We start from the raw sequence: 19,731 nt of genomic DNA, 5'->3' as shown, positions 1-19,731 counted from the left end.
CTCCTGTGTTTATTGCAGTGTAATGGAATTCCTTTTTTCTTTTTTCTTTTTTCTTTTTTTTTCCCCTCATGCTGGGGATTCACAGTTGGTTCATGATAAACGCCTACCTAGAAAAGAATCTTGGGTTCTTACCATCTCTTGATCACATCCAGAAAGCTTGAGTTGTTTCATACCTAGTAGCCATGCTTGTGCAAGAAGAGATCTAAAGTAAAGTGTTTATTTTGCCTGACTTGCAGGTATTTGTGAATGAACGATTTCATGGTTTGATAATGCTGGCAAAAAGATCAGGTTACTTGTTTCTTTTATATTGTACACTTTCCATGGTGTATTTATCCCAAATGTTGAAAAACTTCCACTAACTTGAGCTGCCGAGTCTAGCTTCCACATGATTATTCATATAACTGTAGTCTGCAATGTATCCTAGCGTAATTAATTCCACACTTTGCAAGTGTGTTTAATATTGAAGTTTTATGCTCTGCACATGGAATAACAGGTGACTCTCATCTGTTCAGTTAATTTGGGATAAACTAAGCTTAAATGACTGTAGTTTTGTTTTTCTAGTTAAGGTATATTTTAACATAATAAAACTGTTAAATGCTGTGTTTCTGATCACTGTAGGTAGTATCTGATGCAAAGGACATCAAAATGGGGGAGCACTGTGGACTTTTTACAGAAGTCAGATTGTGCAAGGAGATTAATGCATGCTTCAGTTAACTTACCTGGGGAAGTGTTATAAACCTACACACGGAAATAATTTTAATTTCTTTAACTTCTGACACTAAGGCATTGTTATCTTCATTTTCATCCTGAACATATAGGATGGGTCATAGTTCATGGAGAATTCCTCATGTGGAGTTCTCTGTTACCCACTGGATTCTGCAGTAAAATATGTTGTGCTCTTGAAAACAAGAGTTGTAAGCTTGAAGTCAGTAGTTCAAGAGGTAAATACACCTAAATTTTAAATCTCTCTGTATGTCCTGCCTTGGTGGTAATAAAACAAAATATTAACAATTACTTTCTTTTACATGCCTCTAGATATAACTTGTTTCTACAACTGGTTTCCAATGCTAGCCTAGGAATGTCTTGGCATTGTCATAGAAGTTAACACATCAATTAGCTATGCATGTGTTAAGGCTTTTAATAACCATATTCTTAGCTTTCTGAAATTAGATTGTTACAAAAATGGTTATGTTTGAAGTAATCTTTGTTCACGAATAGTTGTAAGCGGGGGCTGTAGCTTTAGCAGTGTTTAACTGGGAGCCATTTTGTGCGTTGTCTGCCATTTAGATTGAATTGTTATAAAATGGATTTAAGCAGCTTGCCTGTAACTGCTTTAAATATTGAAGACTCATTGTTACTGGAACCATGCGCAATACCTCCCTTTAATACTATGCAAAACAGAAATCGTCTGACTGCAGCCGTCTTTTAAAGGATGTGCTCTTGTAATGGACATCCTGACTTTTTTCTGCTTTTAGTATAAATAAATACTGATTTGTTCTTTAAGCAAAAGGTGAATGTTCTGATAGAATGTAGAGTGGAGGATTGATTTAGACTGTTAATGCCTATTAAGTTTTGAAGGGGAAATCAACATTGTACTATAAAAAACCTCTATAAAAAACTATAAAAACCTCTGAAATTTGCAGTCTCTGTGGCCACATTTGGAGACTGTATGTAGTCTTTAAGTTCAGTACTGACGTTATTAGCAATTTATGTGATGTAAAATAGCTATTTCACAGTTAGATGCTGAAACCTTGGTGAGTAATAGGAAAACTTTTCTACTTCCTGTGGGTGGTAAATCAGAATACTCTTAATAAAGCCACTTAGAGCTTTGGAATTGAAACCTCCTTATGCTACAGCTTCTGCACAGTGAGTTTATGAGGAATAGTTTTACTCTACATCAGGTCAGGACTTTTTTTTTTTTCTGAGTATGCACAGCAGCAAATGGTTTAGCTCTCAAGTACAAGCTGTGACAGTGTTTCTACCTCTTTCCTTAGATAGCAGTAACCCTACGTATGAGGCACAAATAGGGAAATCTGGTGTTAAGTGAAACTCATTTTTCAGAGTTTGTTGGCAAACTTTACGTGAACTTTACGCCTGTGTCAGCGTGTCCCAGAAGTATGTTCTTTTTTTCTCCATCTGAGTGCCTTGATCTCAACATGCAGACATCAAGGCCTTGTGTCATGGTAGGTGGTCTTACAAAGTAAATTACTTGACCCTAGATAGGGAACCACAACATGGCACAAGGGCTAGCTGGGTATTTGGAGGTCATTGCTTAAAAGAGAACAGGAGATGGAGTAAGGAAAGGTGAATTTGAAGTCTGCAGTTGCAAAACATTTACTCTTTGAAATGGCCATTTACACTACCTTACCAAAGGAGGTACAACAGATGCATGCTTTTTTTTTGCTGTAAGGAAAAGCACGAGTTCTTATTTGGTATACACCAAAATACATACTTCACCTAGCAATACGACTATTTTGAGTGGAATTGTGAGTAATGAGAAAACATGGCGCACTTTTTTTTTTCCTGCTATTTCATTTCTACCTCTAAATTTTCCATTTTTAGAATTGATTTACAAAAAGGAGCTACTCATATCTAAAGCAATACTCTAGCTGTGTTAGCATGATGAGTGGAAAGGAGCATTGAAAACATTCTTGCTGAATTCACTATTTCACAAATGGAATAACTTGAACTGTTTGCAGTTCCTCCCCCAAAATCTCATTGGGGTGGGGTTTGGAGTGAAGGTATTGATAGAATGATAATATGCTTAAGTCAAAGAGCAGAAGCTGGAAAAGTGGGAATTTGGCTAAGGAGCCTAGAAATACTGAAAATTTAGTTGAGATGGCATTCAATATATCTTTCAAAGTGGCACAAAAAGCTTAGTAATTTAAGAGGTGCTTAACAAATCTTGCTCATCAGGATATGAAGTTCCCACAACACAGCAGCTTTTGCTGCATTTCTTTTGTGGTGTATAACATCTATTTAATATGAATAGGAATCCTATTATTTTACACTGATAAGCACAAATAATACTGCTTTCTGTAGTGACAGATAGTAATGGTTCAAGAATTCCAATTTGGGGATCATAATTGCATCCGTTAACATTGAGTTCATCCCCCATATTTAGTTTCATGGTTGGAATCAAATAGCACAATGCTGGCTCTCAACTCAATGCATTTTCACGTGTTACTCGTTTTGCTAAATATGTGTGTAGATGTTAGAGGGGAAGTTTCAGTTTCGTTTTGCATGATTTAATGAGATTTGAACATAATCCAATAAAAGACTGAAATAAAAAACAGGCTGCTCTTAAGCTTCTACCATTTTAGCTACATCTTTCACTAACATATTGGTTATATATTGATTGCATAATGAAAGATGCATGACCTAAAAAAAAAAACACATCATAGCAATTGGTATGATCTGCACAGCTGGAAAGGCAGTGGCAATGAGATGGCTATGTCTAATCCAAACTTTGGAACGGTTCTCATTAATACCCAAGATTTGGACAATCCCCAAATTTGGATAATTCTGGTGATTGACCCGAGGGATACATCCTCCTCCTCCTCTTGTTCACAGAAAGCTTTTGCAGACAGGTATACTTAAATGTAAAACACCTCAAACTAATTCAAAAACAATAATGCAAACATTGTGGGCAGGAACTGAGTACAGTGATTACAGTTCAAAATACGGACAAATAATGGAGAGAAAGCTCTGCAACTCAAGCCAGGATCACACGCGCTTGGAAGATGAAGACTTTAGTCATGTGAGTGGAGCTGGGGTGGGGATTTTACTGTGGTAGATTTATTCATATTGTATGCAGCTCCTGGAACAAGATAATCCTGTATGTATGAATAATATACATTAGTGCCATTAAGTAAGTAGGTGTGAGAGAGATGTCTCATCTACTTAGGGTAACCCACAATGCACAATTGTATCTGGTTGATCTAGTCAAAGAGTAATGTTGCTCCTGGAAATGGGTGTTACAAAGTGTAAAAAGCTTTACTCTGTGCAGCATGTACCTCTTGGTGTTAGTTGTCAGCATCGTTGCTCAACATCAAAAAGAGGAAAATAGTGCAGCAGTCTCATGTGATCGTAGTGGTATGACAGTGACATTGTACAGCTAACACGAGGGCAGCAGCAGTGGATGGAGGGCAGAATGCAGCAGCTGCCCTGTAATGCCAGCTTCTGTTCTGCTGGACTTCTCTGCTATGGCTTGTGCCACTCCTGTGGTGGAGTGAGCACTGTTAGGAACTCGGAAGACAGGAGAAAGCTTTCTGAAAGAATCTGTCATGTCATGTCATCTCATCTTGATCTGTTTGCTGCTCATTAAAAATAGTACAAGTTGGAAGCGTAATCTACTATGTGCTGTAATTTGGGTGTCACCTACTGTGTCTGACAGTCATAAGCAGAATAATTTTTGTAGTTATCTGTACATAAAAGCCATTTACAGTGGACAGTGAAACCGAGGAAAAGAATTGAAGCGCCTTGTGCAGTGAATAAGCAGCAGGAATAAAAGCCCAAGATTTCAGTTTTTATTTCTATTGCTTCATGCTTTGTAAGGTCTCAGTCAGCCTATTGCGTCAAATGAGCGCAGGGTGTGAATCTAGGTGAGCCTAATACTGGTGGCCACAACTGCTTGTAGGGTATTGCTGTCCTGTGAGTAGTGGAAGAATGTATTGAGATTAATAGTGGCCTAGTGTGAGCCAGGGTATTTCTTGTTAAGCACAGCTCTGTTGCAGCCTACACTAATTAGGTCTAGTGGCCTAAGTGGTGCAGTGGAGTCTGATTAGCCATGTAAAACCAAATAAAAGCATTACTAAGAGCTAAATTTTGATCAATAAACGATGCTTTACAATACAGGATACAGGAGTGGAAATTAAAGGCAAACGAAGGTGAAATGGTACTATCCTACATCAGCCAGCAAGGCCACGATGAAACCAGGAATACTCTCTCTCTTTTTTATTAAAGTAGTTGTTTTGCAAGAAATCAATCTTCTGAGGTCACAGAATCACAGAAAGGGCAAGGTTGGAAGGGACCTCTGGAGATCATCTAGTCCAACCCCCCTGCTCAAGTAGGGTCACCTAGAGCATGTTAGGGTTGCATCCAGGCAGGCTTTGAGTATCTCCAGAGAAGGAGACTCCACAACCTCTCTGGGCAACCTGTTCCAATGCTAAGTCATGAACTTTTATGATAAGCCTGGGAAGGAACAAGGGCTTTATGGGATATGTTTCCAAAATAGAGAAGGTGAATGCTGGGTTGCTTTTCTCTGCACCTGTTTTGAATCAATTTGAACTTCCCACAGCTGCATATAAAAGCATTTACATGTGACTGTCTTTTTTTCTTCTTCGCTGTTATTGATGGCTCATTAAAAATGGGGAAGAAGGCAGTAGCAGCAAAGGAAATACCTGTTAGTTATTCCTTCATTATCAGGATCCAATTACTTCATGAGTGATCAACTTCATCTTTCTCTTTTTGAAGATATCAAAAATGTTGGGGTACAAACCTTAAGGCAATGAAAGCCTGGCAGGTACTCATGACGGAAGCAAAGAGTGTGAACCCTGAAGTGAGCAGGAATATTAATTACTGCTCAATTCAGTATGGCAGGACTTGGCCTGCAGCATGTAAAAGCCATTTTGTGTGTGGTGCTCTAAGTAGCCATTGAGTGCTGGAGGGTGGAAAAGTACACTTTACTACTTTTTGACCAGAGCACTTCTTAGTAAGCACTACCCAGATGTTGGCATTGTGCAAGAGCAAGTCCTACGTTTCCTCGAAAGAGCTAGCTAAAGCAATCCTTTTTAGTGATCTTTTTGGACTTTGTCTTTTTTTCAGCTTTTTTTTACGTGCCCATGGCATGAGTGCTAAGTAGGCAATCCTTGCCCCTCTCCACTGGGAAAGCACATGCCCTCTTGCCTATCTCCTTCAGCGGAGACCTGGAGCAGTTGTTCCAACTCTGGAGCCTCTTAGCTGCTAGGTAAGAGGTAGGCATGTTAACGACAGCGATAGATTTTGACTGCTGTCCAAAGGGGTTCAGTTAATGTCTTGGAGAGAAAGCAGCTTCCTCCTTTCAACCCTCCCCCCTGCCCCACATAACCCATTTTGAAGCCTAAGTATTAAGATAAATAGTGAAAATTGTGATTGAGTCACAAACCCCAGGTGCAAAAGAACAATGGACACCAGAACTCAACATTTGCTTTTATTTCACAAATGCCAGCCCCAGACTTCCCAGTAGCATTGGGCTTCAGGCCTATGCTTAGGCCTTGCTATTCCTGCCATAGGAAGGTGTGGACGAAAAGATGAGGTGGCAGAGCTGGATTTATTATTCCTGCCGAAGTGAAACAGTGTTATAAAGATGAACAGGTCAGCCAACCTTACTGAATCACAGAATGGGTAAGGTTGGAAGGGACCTCTGGAGATCATCTAGTCCAACCCCCCTGCTCAATCAGAGTCACCTAGAGCATGTTAGGGTTGCATCCAGGCAGGCTTTGAGTATCTCCAGAGAAGGAGACTCCACAACCTTTCTGGGCAGCCTGTTCCAGTGCTCTGTCATTCTCACAGCAAACTAATTCTTCCTCATATTCAGGCAGAACTTCCTGTGGTTCGGTTTTTGCCCATTGCCTCTTGGCCTGTCACATGGCACCACTGAAGAGTTTAGCCCCATCCCCTTGACATCCTCCCTTCAGATACTTATACACAAAGATCTCCTGTCAGTGTTCTCTCCTCCAGGCTAAACAGGCCCAGCTCTCGCAGCCCTTCCTCAGAGGGCAGATGCTCCAGTCCTCTGATCATCTTTGTAGCCTTACGCTGGACTCTCTCCAGTAGCTCCATGTCTGTCTTGTCCTGGGGAGCCCAGAACTGGATGCAGTACTCCGGATGAGGTCTCACCAGGGCTGAGTAGAGGGGCAGGATCACCTCCCTCCACTTGCTGGCAACACTGTTGCTAATGCACCCCAGGATACCATTGGCCTTCCTGGCCACAGGGGCACATTGCTGGCTCGTGGTCAACTGGTTGTCCACCAGCACTCCCAGGTCCTTCTCTGCAGAGGTGCTTTCCAGCAGGTCAGCCCCCAGGCCACACTGCTGCATGGAGTTATTCCTCCCTAAGTGCAAGACCCTGCACTTGCCATTGTTGAACCTCAGGAGGTTTCTCTCTGCCCAGCTCTCCAGCCTGTCCAGGCCTCTCTGAAAGGCAGCACAGCCCTCAGGTGTATCAGCCACTCCTCCCAGCTTGGTATCATCAGCAAACTTGCTGATGAGGCACTCTGTCCCTTCGTCCAGGTCATTGATGAAGAAGCTGAACAGGATGGGACCCAGTACTGAGCCCTGGGGAACTGCACTAGCTTCAGGCCTCCAACTAGGCTCTGTGCCACCAGTGACAACTCTACCTTTCAGTCAGTCCTCAATCCACCTCAAAAACGAGGCTGCTGCCTCCAACAGTCACCAAAGCTGCCCTGTCATGGTTGTCCTGGCTCACTAGGGCTTGGGGATAAGCAGAGGAATGGCTGCTTTGGTGCCGGGGGCCTTGCAGCACCCCTCCTGCTTTCCCAGAGCAGGCACCACAGGCTGTGGCCAAGCTGGTGAGTGGTATATCCACGTATCCTTCCGTCAGTCCTTGCCGGGCTGCATGTCCTTAGTCCTGTGTGCCTGGGCCAGCTCTTCCCCAGGATGTCACCCTTGGCGTCCCAGTTGCAGCCACGCAGAGGCAGGCTGGGGGCATGGGAGGGCACCCTGGGAGACTGCAGAGGCCTGCTCCTTGCAGAGGGCAGGCCATGCTGGCAGTGTCTGGAGAGCACTGAGGGTGGGCAGTAACAGCACATCCCACCTGTAAGGGCACTGTGTGGCCCCACTGTGTGGGGCATTCGGCTCTGAGCCTCTGTGATTGCCTGCTCCTTGGGGAGCTTCTTGGCCAGGTCCCCACAGCAGCCTTGTCCCCTTGGTGCCAGTGGTGCCTGGGCCTGGCCCGCCCAGGGCCCTGCAGCCCGCAGGGAGGCCAGATCCGAGCTGTGCCGTCGCCATGGCGACCTGCAGCTCCCCTCCAAAATCATGCGGTGGGATTAAAAATTGACACTGCAGCGTGGAGGAATACACGGGTTACCATGGCGACGGCGCTTGTTAAGGACATACATTGGAAACCTGCCCAATTACCGCCCCCCCCCGCAGGCAACATCCGCGCACACACACACACATACACACGCACTCGCACGCCCCGGTCGGCCGTGCCGGTGGGGGCCAACGCGGCGGGCCGCCCCGGCGCGGGGCTCCGCCGCCCTCCCCGCCCGCCGCGCCGGGCCCGCGCGGCCGGAGCTGCGCAGCTCGAGCGCGGCCGCGTCGGCGCCGCTCGGGCGGGCTGCAGCGCGCCAGCAGCGCCCCGCCCCGCCGTGCCCCGCCCGGGCCGCGGGCCGCCGCCCGGGAACCGCCGCGCCTCTCTAGGTAAGCCCCGCGGCGAAGAGGCGTCGGCGGAGCCGTGGTCTCCGCGCCGCGCCCCGGCTCGCGTGGCGGGCAGCCGCTTCCCTCGGCTTTTGGATTATTTTTTTTCCCTCTTTGGGAGGGGAAAAAAATAAAGAAGAGCAAAGAATGGTAATAAAGCAGTTTTGCACTTTTGTGTTGCAAAGGGCAGCCTGGGAGGCGGCTGCGTGCCGGGCCCCCGGCCAGCGGCGGGGCGGCGAGGCGCCGGGACTGGCATCCCCCCGAGTGGGGGGCAGCGGCGGGCAGGGTTATTCCGGCAAACTTTCTCCTCCGCGCAGCCTCCCCCCTCCCCCCCCCGCACACACACACCGCGGGAGGAAACGGCGGTTGCGAGTGTCCTTTTTTTTTTTTTTTTTTTTTTTTTTTTTTTTTTTTTTTAAGAGAGCGGAAACAAATTCCGCCATTTTGACGTTTATAAAAAGTCGCGCCGGGGCCCCAGCGCCGCCTGCCTCCGCGGCCGGGCCTGCGGGGCCGCGGTTCCCGGCCTGGCGCCGCTGCCCTGCCCTGCCCTGCCCTGCCCTGCCCTGCCCTGCCCTGCCCGCCGCGAGGCTCTGCACACTGTTAACATGGAGGAAGAGGGGCGGTTTTGCACCGTGCTGTGACCGTTACATTTATGTGCAACAAAGACATTTTATTTCCGCACAAAGCCTTACCTATAACGTGGGGGTGGGTGTTACTGCCCCCCCCACCCGAAATTACCTGTGGGTTTCATCTCTTTCAGAGGAAGTTTTTGGCCAGCTGCTGAGGATTGCACTGAGCTGCCGCATCCCCCCTGAGCCGGTGGCCTTGCTAGGGAGAAGGGGATGAGCAGCTGCTGTCCCCCTGGTGCTCTTTGCGGACTTTGCATTCCCCCAGGGGATGCCGAGCAGCCCAGGCTGTGGAAGGAAAGCCCTGCATGTTCTAGAACTGGCTCTGAATTTATTTCCTTATTAGTTATGCAAAAAGATGAAAAGGATGGACAATTTGAGATATTTTGGGACCATGTTTCAATTCTCTTTGAATGCTGCTGCCTACCAATAACTTGTATTCATGTGCAAAAAAAATACACTGCGTTATACCCTAATTCCATGCAGGGCTGCATCCCACATCCAGGTTGGCATAGACTACGTAGGCAGTGACCTGTGGCAACACACATGTGAGGTGGGACACAGGCAGTCCTATTGTCCATCCCACCATGGTGGCCCGGGGCCCATATCTAATCAGAGCTACCCTGGCTTCACAGTGCTTTCTGGCCTCATCAGCAGCATGAGGCCATTTCGGGAGGGTGGTGCTTTGGGGACACTTGACATTTGCTAGGAGAAAAGTTCCAAGTGTCTCTGTTTTGTTAGCTGTTTCGGAACCACAAGTTTTGCCACTGGAGATAGTCCGCATCTCAGCTGCTGTTAGAGGAGGAGTTGTCTGTTACGGCTGAGGAAGAAATCCTCAGAAAAAATAACTTTAAAACCTCAGAAACCACAAAGCCAATATACATGTTAATATTGTTTTAAATCTGTTTATTCTAAGCTGATTTTACCATGAAAAAGCATGCATATTTTGAATGGACTGATTTTTAGAAAGCATTAGCTTTCAGGGCTGTGCAGTGTCTCTGAGCTGGGAGCTGATACTCTCCCTGCTCCCTTACGCCCTGTTACCCTGAACAGATCCTCACTATTTGCAAATGGCAGATGATCCTACAGCTTTTCTGCAACATTTTAAGAGGGTAGCTGTGGGGTCATGGCAGAACTGGAGCCTCTTGTGTATAGCAATGGTAGAAACACTTACTTTCCAAATCCCTGTGCCACCAGCTCAGGGCACTGGTGTGCTGAAAGCTAATGCTTTTTGTTTGATGAGATAAAAACTTTGTGTGCAGCATAACAAGTGCAGTCTGATTACCTTCAAATGTGTGATTTGTGGTCTGATTCCCCAGTATGTGTGAATATTTGTACACTGCTGTTTGCTGGTGTTTAGTGAGTTTGGCTGATGTTCCATGCTGAAGCCTTTCCTGGGGAGGAGAGGGGCAATATTAGAGAGACTGTTCTGTATTCACATGGTTTGATTCCCAAACTTGAAGGTTTTACTATTACAGAAACTGTGTTAGAGACCTCCATCTCACTATCAAAATTGGTTGAAATAGGCTGATGAGTACTGAACTGGTTGCAGACAGATGGCTGTATACACATACATACTCATACATTGAGAAAGTGCTTGCAAAACCTACTTTCCTGGAGGAAAGTTAGCCAAAAAAGAGAGCATTTCTAGGTGAAAGATTTCTTGGAGTTTGTGAGAAATTCCTCCTTCTAGATAGCATGTTGTGGTGGTCTCTGGAGAGACTACAGATCAGTCTCGTCTGTGGGGCTAGCCTTTCCTAGGATGATTTTTCTCCTTGCTTCTCTGTTGGACTCCAGAATGGGAGCCTGAGGTTCTTTGCTGTCCTTCAACAGAAGGTGAACGAGAGGGAGCGGCTGCACCTAGTTATAGCTATCTGCAAAATAACCTGAGGAGAAACTAAATTGCAGGCTTGTTGGGGACTAAATTGCAGGCTGGGTACACCCTCTGTAAGACATACAGAGTTAGGCTCAATACCATGAAAAATGGAGAACTCGGGACTTCACTGATATGTCAAAAATATTTTGCATCTCTAAAATTGATTGATATTTTGAAATCTGGGTGGTGAGATCTTTGAAAGCTGCTAAAGCTTTGGCTTAACTCTGATCCTGTCAGGGGCCAGCAGAGTTTCCTCAGACTTCTGGGGCACATGCATGCCAGCCGCTTTTGAAGATCCCAACCAAATTAAGAAAAGAAAATAAACACACTTCTGTTCATCATCTAGCACAACCCCCCAGAAAAGGAATGTGTTAAGTTGTGGATTGTGCTAATTTGCAGGTTGTGCATTTCCCATCCTTGGAGGTTTTCAAGACCAGGCTGGATAAAGCCCTGAGCAACCTGGTCTGATCCCATAGCTGGCTGTGCTGAGAGCAAGGAGTTGGACTGCAAACCTCCTGAAGTCCCTTCCAACCAGAATGACCCTCACTGATAGTATGAGAGCTTGCAGGAGATCCCTTTGAAAAGTCTGGTGGGGTGGTAGTACCTGCCAAGGCTTTGAAGCAACAGGGCTGCTAAATTATGCCTTGTCTCAGCTGTGGGCTATTTGTCAGAGGTCCTACTTTCAGGGCACAGGGTTGCCGAAAGGGCAGTGTGCCAGTGCTTTCACTGCTGCCACGACAGTAATGCTAAGGTAGACCATGCCACAGCTGTGTTCTTTTACAGAGAAGCTTGTTCTCTCTCTCGTTTTTCTCTTCCTCAGATGCTACTTTCCACCCAAAATATTTCATAATCTGTTGGTTTGCCCTGGGGGGGGAGGGAGGTTTGAGGTTAAAACTCCATTGTTTTGAAAACTGTGAGCTACAAACACTGACTGTAAGTCTGATTCTCACTCCTTTGACGTAGGGAAGGAGCTCTGTTTTTTTGCCTGTCTCTGCTTGGCAAGCGCAGCTCCTGAGATTTGCAGCACCAGTGTCCAGAACAATACTCTGGGATTTGAGATTGTTTGTGCTGGGGAAATCTAAGAAATCCTCAATTACAGGTTTAGCAATGTATACTATGCTTGATGCCAGAAACATTGATGGTGAACTATTGTCTAACACCACCACAGGCCGGGAGGAGAGCTGGGAGTCCCTGAAGTTACTGGGTTTCAGCTGTGGCAGCAACGTACTTACACGCTCACTGCAACGGTGTTCTCATTACTTGTATTTGGTCTTGGAATACCTTGGGGCCCATCTTGCCTTGTGGATCTTAAAAGGAGAAAAACATGGCTTGAAATGTCTGTAACTTCAAGGCATTGAGCTGAAAGCCAAACCCTCAAAGTCTTCACTCTGTTGAGGAATGGAGCAGGACATGTGCTGGGAAGGTTGTTTACTGGATTTGTGCTCTACCTGTGCTTAAAGGGCAAGAACATGGGCAAAGGATTAGGAGAACGTTTCTCCCAGTAAGGGCAGTGTGGCAGTGGCCAGAGGTGCTTGGAGAAGCACAGACCCTTTGCAACTGAGAAGCAAAGGGAGTGACAGGGCAGGGCTGTGGGCTGGAGAGGCTCCTCGGTCTCCCTCAAGCCCCATTTGGCTGGTTCCTGACCTCTGAGTTGGGCTGCCTGACTGTGGTGGGATGGAGTGGGGGAATGTAGCCTTTGCTGCAGCAAGGCCTGTCCTGGCAGGTTGATGGAGGAGGGACTGTCTGTACATGAGTCCTAAATCTCACTTACTAAGTTATTACAGCTTAAGGAATAATGATGGTGCAGTCTTATAATCCAATTTCATTCTATTTCCTCGGGTTTTAAGGCAAAAAAGAACCAGTCTGAATGTAATCAGCATGCAGCCCTGCAAAGAAAGTGTTCGACGCATGATAATTACTCGTCTTTATTTCCTGTGCTATTAACTGATATTACGTTCACAGACTAGACTGCTGTACAGCAGTGAGGCAAGTTTGAGCATCACCTAGCTCGGACACTGGAACTAGTTGTTTCTCTCTTGCTTTCTGTTCGATAGGCATTTTAGAGTACTGAGTCCTGTTTAAATGAGAAAAAGCCAGCTGCCCACACAAAACTAGAAGCTGACCTAGGAACATTTGACCCAAATGACAAATCAAGCTATATATCAGATTTAAATACCTAGAAGAGCAGATAGGTGCCTGGTGTGTGTTAGGAAGCATCCCAACAGATTGGCTGCCTGATTCATTTTGGCTTTTGGTTGGATTCAGGTGTCTAGCTGAGTTACTCCTTTCAGTCCTCTTGTTACTTAACAGTGCCTTTCTGATGTTGCCCCTAGAGCATGTTAAAGGTCTTTTATCAGCTGAAGATGAAATATTTCCAATCACAAATGTGGCAGCATTCTAGGAGAGAAGAAAAAGAATATTTGGCTCCCAAAGTAAATCTTTGCCTTACATGAGTCCACCATTGCACTCTTCAGTCTGGTTATGACAAAACTTTTATTTTATTGTTGTCTCAGGGTTCAAAATTCCAGACTTGAGACTTTGTAGCCTAGCATATTTTTATTTGTCAGCGCTTCAGTGCAGTGCTCCCCTTTTCCGCATAGCTTCCTTCTCTTTCAAATTCAGGTTGCAGAAACATAACCAAGATGTGAGCATGGTCCTGCTGGCTAGCCCAAAGGGCAGCCTCACATCCACCCCATCTCTGAGGGTGGCCAGCTGGGAGCGGGCACTTCCCAAGTGAGGCAGGCCAGGGATGGTAGCCAGGTTCAACTGGGAATCCAGATCACCAGGCAAGCTCATGATGATGAGGTGGGTCCAAGGTCAAGCCAAGAAGTCAGTTCACAGCTCAGGGTCAGCTCGAATAATTGCCAGGCACCCTCCACCTAAAAAAGGGGAGGTCAGGGACCTCTGTCTTTTTCTGGTAAGGATTCCCAAACCAGCAGTTATAGGCCCCATCACAGTGGTACAAACCCCAGAGAGAGCCAGGAACATTTGTTGCTTGTGGTGGGACCTGCCACATTGATTCCTTCTTTGGCAGTGCCGTGTAAGAAAAAACCCTTGATGTTTGCAGACTCTGAGCTGTGATCTCACAGCAAAGACTTTCCTAGATCATGTTGGTACCAACAGTGACTGTCATGCTGTTCTCTGTTGGGTTCACTCCTTCACTAAGTGGTGCTTTAATGTGTCTTACAGGGTATCCTGCTAGGAGATAGTGAAAAGGGACCATCCTCTCTAGTCTCTTTCTTGCTCCTCTGGCAGGTTTGTACTACCCAGCCTAATTTCTTCCTTACTTCCAGTTTTACACTCTGTGACCAGGCAAGGTGATGGACAGCAGAGCAGAGATGGAAGTTGTGAGAAGCACAAAGGGAAATCCTGCTGGGGAAGTCAGTGTCCATATGGTCACCACTGAGAGCACTGTGCAGAGCACCCACCTTCCAACAACAGCCTTCATCATACCAGGTGTGTGGACTTGTCCTCTGTATCTGCTGCCTGCACGGCCTTCTCACCGTGGATCGCTCCTTTCACACTCTGCTTTTATTTGTGCTCCTTGCAAGGCCTGGGAAACAAAGCTATGCAGCTGTCACCATTTCTGTGGCAGATCAAAATCTCCTAAATCTTAAATTGAAGCCTTAATCTTTGAGGGCTGCTGTTCCATTGCAGCACGATGTGCTGAGCTTGGATGCCTGCTTGGCAATGCATGTGGATGCCTGAGCTGCCATGTTAGGGCTGCTCACCCTAACACGTGAATGTTAGGTCCAGGTGGCCAGTGTCTTTCAGAATGTGTGCAGGCAAAGCCCATACCAGCCTGGATGTGCCTGTATTTAGGTGAGATCAGAAGTGGGTTTTTGAAACAAATTTCCCATTTTCGTGTGCTTCTTGAGTCTTGGCACTGTAGAGCAACCCTGGCCTGCACACTGTGTTCTTTGAAAATGAAACTAAACTGCAAGATGCAATCCAGGTACTCACTGCTACAGTCCTGCCACAACTGGGCATCTTGGCTGTGGGAACAGGCTGAGGTGAAGCTAAAGTAAGACCCTCCTGAATGTGGATAGTGTGGGTGCCACCCCCTAACAGAAGCTGCCAGATCCCATTGAATCTCACTACCTGCTCATGGATACTTTTGCCTACAACACAGGCCCTGGTGGGGAGGCTGTCCCCTCTGCATCACTTTGTGCTGCTTGGGGCTGCTGTGTTGCCATTGTGTCTTGTTTGCATCTACAAAGAGTTTTCTTTATGTCTCTCTGGTTGTTTGCTTCTTTTCTTCTTATCTCAAGCAAATGCTACTACCATCAGCCTTCCTGCAAGCACCTTAGAAGTCCAGCGATTTCCCCGGGAGCCACAGAGAAGCACAGGGACCGAAAGGCTGGAGAGGGGAGCAGGGAATGAGCCCATCACAGCCACTGTCATCCCCCAGATCAGTGGGGTGCAGACCTGCAACACAGTCCGTGTGCTGGAGTGGAAAGATGGGGTGGCTACTCTGCCTGGGAGTAACCTGCGGGTAAGTGTAAACCTGGCCCGCCATGTTTGCCCCCCTCAGCTGCTTGCCTTTGTCAGTGGTAGCCCCCAGGTCTGTGCTGGCCAGGGACCACTTAGCTGTGATGTGGCCACCCTGGCAGTACCTGCACCCCTAGCAGTGCCTGCATCCCTCAAGCTGTTCCTGCTCTGCAAGGCTGTTGTGCCCTGTTCCAGCAACACGGTGGTGTGAGCTTAGCAGGGAGAGCATGTGCATGGCATTGTGGCACTGTGGCAGGTCTATCCTGCCTGCGCAGGCAGCAGAGTGATGCTGCTTACTGGGCAGGGTGTCTTGCCTTTCCAAGCTGTGCTGTGGAGTTGCCCAGTCTCCTGCACTCACACTGGAAACAGTGGCCTTGCACTTGTCAGGACGTGGCATGCTTTTAGGTCTACTGCGGCTAGGAAGTGTGGGGGCCTGGTAGCACGAAACAGCTTTCACAAAGTGTACCTTCTCTCCTCCAGTCTCTCAGCTGTTCTCAGGCCTGGGGTACCACATCTTTGCCTTGCCCCTTTGATGCTGCCAGCTGGTGCTGGTCTCACCTAAGTGCAGGCAGAAAGCAGGGGAGGCTTGAGGGTTGTGTTCTGTCTTGTGCTTTATCCATTTCCTTGAGGCATGTGTCTCCCTGCTAGTACACTGGCCTGGCAGGCTCAACAGCCAGCAGAGATTGCATAGAAGGACAGCAGGAGAAGTGACTTCAATGCTGTATTTGGCTCCATCTTTGCTACCTTCAGCCTTGTGCTTCTGGGAGAGCTGTCCCCTTGCTGGACACCATGTCCCTCTCATTGTCAGAGCTCACATATACCCACTAGCTATTGTGTTAGATTTCTATCTTCTTTGTTAACTTTTTTCCTTCTGTTTTTTTTTGTCTGTGCCATAGTTTCGGATAAATGAGTATGGGACACTGAAGGTGGTGAGTGCTGATAAGATGCCTCCAGTGGAACCTATAAAGGAGAGTCACCCGGAGAAAGACGGGGATTCAGAGGTGCCTCCCACCAGCAGGGACAATCTTACTGTTGCTCAGGGTAAGGGCACTGCTGTGGCACTTCTGGGGTTGGTACCATCTTGCAGCAGGTATTATCTGGCTTAGACCCTGAGTGAGGCAAATATCTACTGCTTCCTGCTCTCCTTCCCTCGCTGATCCTTGTGCCTCACTGCTCCTCTTCTGTCTCTCCTGACTCAGATATACCAGAGCAGCCCAAGCTGCCAGCAGCAGAGGGCATGTGCCACTGTGATACCTGTGGCCGGAGACACGTTTCAGATGGGGCCCGGGAAGGCAGGGGTTTCTGCAGTGAGCACTGTCACCAGCAGTTCAAAGAAAGGTAAGGGAGAAGGAGTCCATGCAGAGCTGTAACTATTTGTCTGTCTGTTTACCCTTCCTGCTGTGTGTGCTGAAGCAAGGGATGCAAGTGCATCTCTCTCTGGCGGGTGCTGAGGACCCCATTTGTTTCCCTCTTTCCTTTAGATAGGGAGCCCTGGCTGCAGCTTAGGGGTATGAAGACCTGTCCTCAGGGGCCTTGGGAGTCGCAGGAAGTCAAATTTTCTCCTGCTTAGTTTGTGGCCTCATAAATAGGCAGCTACTAGTACAGGATTGTTGCCAGAGATGCTGCAAGAGGTGCTCCAAGATTGAACTGCACTTGCAGGCATGAGTCAGGAAGGGATTTCCAACCCGCAGCCTTACAGACATGTTCTCAGGGGTGTCACTAAGTGCAAAATGTGATTCCCAGGACTGGATTTCCATCATCTCTGAGTAATTTTGATACAGCTTAGAGCCTTGCTACAAACCTAGATCCCTTTGATTCATCCCCAGGTCCAGGTTTCTGACAAGTGAGGGTGGCTCAGACCTGTCCCTTGGTTGTAACCTCTTGTCAACTTTTCTCTAAGTGGATTGCATACATTAGTCAGGAGGAATGAGAATGTATATGTTTGTGAGAAATGGCATGACAGTGATTCTCCAGCAGTCACTCTCTTGCAGTCTTGACTACCTGGTGGTAGACGTTGACTACCACCCCAACTATTGCAACGTGCTCTGCTGCAGTGATTTACTCTCCTTTCCTCCATGCAGGTCTGTCATTGTGGAAAACTCTGCCAGCAGCACCAGCGTCACCGAAATCCTCAAGCCAGTGAAGAAACGGAAGAGGAAGGATTACCAGAGCCCTTCAGAGGAAGAATATGAATCTGAGCAAATGGTAGGGAGATGGAGGGTGTGTGTGTGTGCATATATGACAATACTGGGATGGGCCAAAGACCGCTCATGTATCTGGTGCAAGAGCATACAATTCTCATCAGTGCTTTTCAGCACCAAATCAGCTATGTGTCAAAGTGGTAACCAGAAGCAGCTAATGTCAAAAAGACTTGAATGCATCTATTGTCGCAGCTTCTAGACACTTAGCTTGCTATTTGGCATGCTGAACGTGCTGGATTATACAGCACTGGGCGAACCCTGATTGGGTTATAGGTGCTGAGTTCTCCTAACTGATCTCTTGCGTCTGGGCCAGCAAACTCAGTGTTGAAGTAAGAGAGCATCTGTCTGCTAACTATATAATGTATATCCTGAGGAAGGGAGAGTGGCTTTGACAAGGCACAGAACAGCTGTGCTTGCTAGCCTTGCCTTTAGCAGATTCACAGCAGGTGTGGTTGCTACCACTCCACCAAAATACCCCTCAGGTTTCCATCACTAGATGCTCTTGGACACCCATTTCTGGGCTAAGCATCATCCAAATCATGAATGTTGTGGAGGCCCCTTGTGGCACTGGCATGAGGGTACAGAGTGAAGTGTAAGTCTCTGTACAGGAGTCCATGACTTCCAACATGATGAGCTTCTGTTTTGTCTGCTCTCATGCATAGGAGGAAAAGCAGGAAGAGAGGAAAAACTCTGCAGGAGACTCTGCCATCAGCAATCCAGATGTTGAAGCATGGAATGGGAGCCAGCACGGTATGGAGGGGCTGGGTGGGCTGTGGGGTGAGTGCTCTGCCATCATGGCCCCTTCTCACTTGTGCAGAAGTGAGTGGGGCCACACAGCAGAGGCTGCAGGGTTCCTCTGCAGTGCTGAGAAACTGGGCTAATGTTATGGTGCTCCAGCAGTGAGTCAAACACACAGTGCTGTGAACCGATACTTGTTCCTGAAGGCTTGTAAGCTCCTCTGCTTGCTTGGTCCTGCTCTCCCTGTCTCTTTCCTTTTCTCTCCTTCCTCTCTTTCTCTCCGTGGGTGCATCCTTACAAGTGTGCAGCTGTATCTTTTTCAGGAGTTGGGCCGTACTGTACAGTGCTTTCTGGTCCCTCCCATTGGGAGCTGATTTTATTACTTGCTTGTGAATATGCTGTTTGTGATGATCTCATTTTGCTCTGAGAGATGCTGTTGTGAGCTCTAGTGCGACTGTGTGCTACATCTGGCTTTGCCCCACTTTGGACAGTCTCATGGGAAACATCCCTTACATGATCCAGAGACCCTGAAAGTTTGGGGGCTGCTCCTGTAGGTCTGGTGCTGCTGAAGCCTGAAGCTTTGCCATTGTCTCATCTCACAAGGTTGGCTGTTCCTGGACTGTGTCAGAGCAGATCTTGAAGACAGAGCTGTGGGCACTGAGGGAAAAGAGACAGATTGATGGATGCAGTGTTTGCTTTTCCCTTACAGTATGATAGGGAAGAAAGTAAAACTTGGGAAAATATTGGACATAAACATTTATGGGGAAAATTTCCTCCTTGAATAGAGAAAGGTCACTTTTAGAGTCATTTTGAAATGAAATTGTTCCTGCTGCACTTTGGAAGCCCCTCCACAGCCAAGTGTAGGGACTCTAACAGGGACCTGGTTATTAGAATAAGTCAATCCTTGATGTTACACTGAGTTAACCTGTTAAATGGGGAGCTCATAATCACTTACCAGGTCCTTTGCTCTACAGACATACTCTGTGGGAAGAACAGGTTTCTACTTGCATTGTTTCTGAGCCCTGAACATGTAAACTTCCTTATTGCTTACAAGTAAGCTTCATTGAACCTTATAATTTTCAGTATTTTATTTTCTCCTATTTTAGAGGTACATCAGTGGACAAAATACACACCTGGATACTTCAGTGCATCAGAGTTTCATCTCTAGGTGCATTTGTCTAGAAGTGCAGAATTTGTACTTTCCCAAAAAAGCCTTCCATGTTTTTTTCTATATGCTAGATAGTAATACAGGTGTTTTCCACTCTCGAGCATTAAATAAAGTATCTTTGTTAGTTAGTATACTTGCCCACTGAATCTCAGCTTCGATTTCTTCCACAAGTTTCATTTTTTCCTTCTCTGCCACCTCTAAACCTGAGGG

At 46.8% G+C, this 19,731-nt stretch overlaps 1 protein-coding gene across 2 annotated transcripts in view; it reads left to right on the top strand.

Moving 5' to 3' along the window:
• The first annotated feature begins 8,376 nt into the window (after positions 1-8,376).
• The window catches only part of L3MBTL1 (L3MBTL histone methyl-lysine binding protein 1), a 28,148-nt gene continuing 16,793 nt past the window's right edge, over positions 8,377-19,731 (top strand). For both annotated transcript variants that reach the window (XM_062589069.1, XM_062589067.1), the window contains exons 1-7: positions 8,377-8,424; positions 14,217-14,379; positions 15,195-15,418; positions 16,311-16,455; positions 16,614-16,752; positions 17,496-17,619; positions 18,278-18,365. In XM_062589069.1, the coding sequence (XP_062445053.1) occupies positions 14,244-14,379; positions 15,195-15,418; positions 16,311-16,455; positions 16,614-16,752; positions 17,496-17,619; positions 18,278-18,365 (856 nt within the window). In that variant the 5' untranslated portion in view covers positions 8,377-8,424; positions 14,217-14,243. The remainder of the gene's footprint in view (positions 8,425-14,216; positions 14,380-15,194; positions 15,419-16,310; positions 16,456-16,613; positions 16,753-17,495; positions 17,620-18,277; positions 18,366-19,731) is intronic.

The sequence above is a fragment of the Rhea pennata genome, chromosome 16 (assembly GCF_028389875.1).
Source record: "Rhea pennata isolate bPtePen1 chromosome 16, bPtePen1.pri, whole genome shotgun sequence".
Taxonomy (NCBI): Eukaryota; Metazoa; Chordata; class Aves; order Rheiformes; family Rheidae; genus Rhea; species Rhea pennata.
The sequence above is the reverse complement of the archived record's forward strand: the minus strand, read 5'-3'. Positions and strand labels throughout refer to the sequence as shown.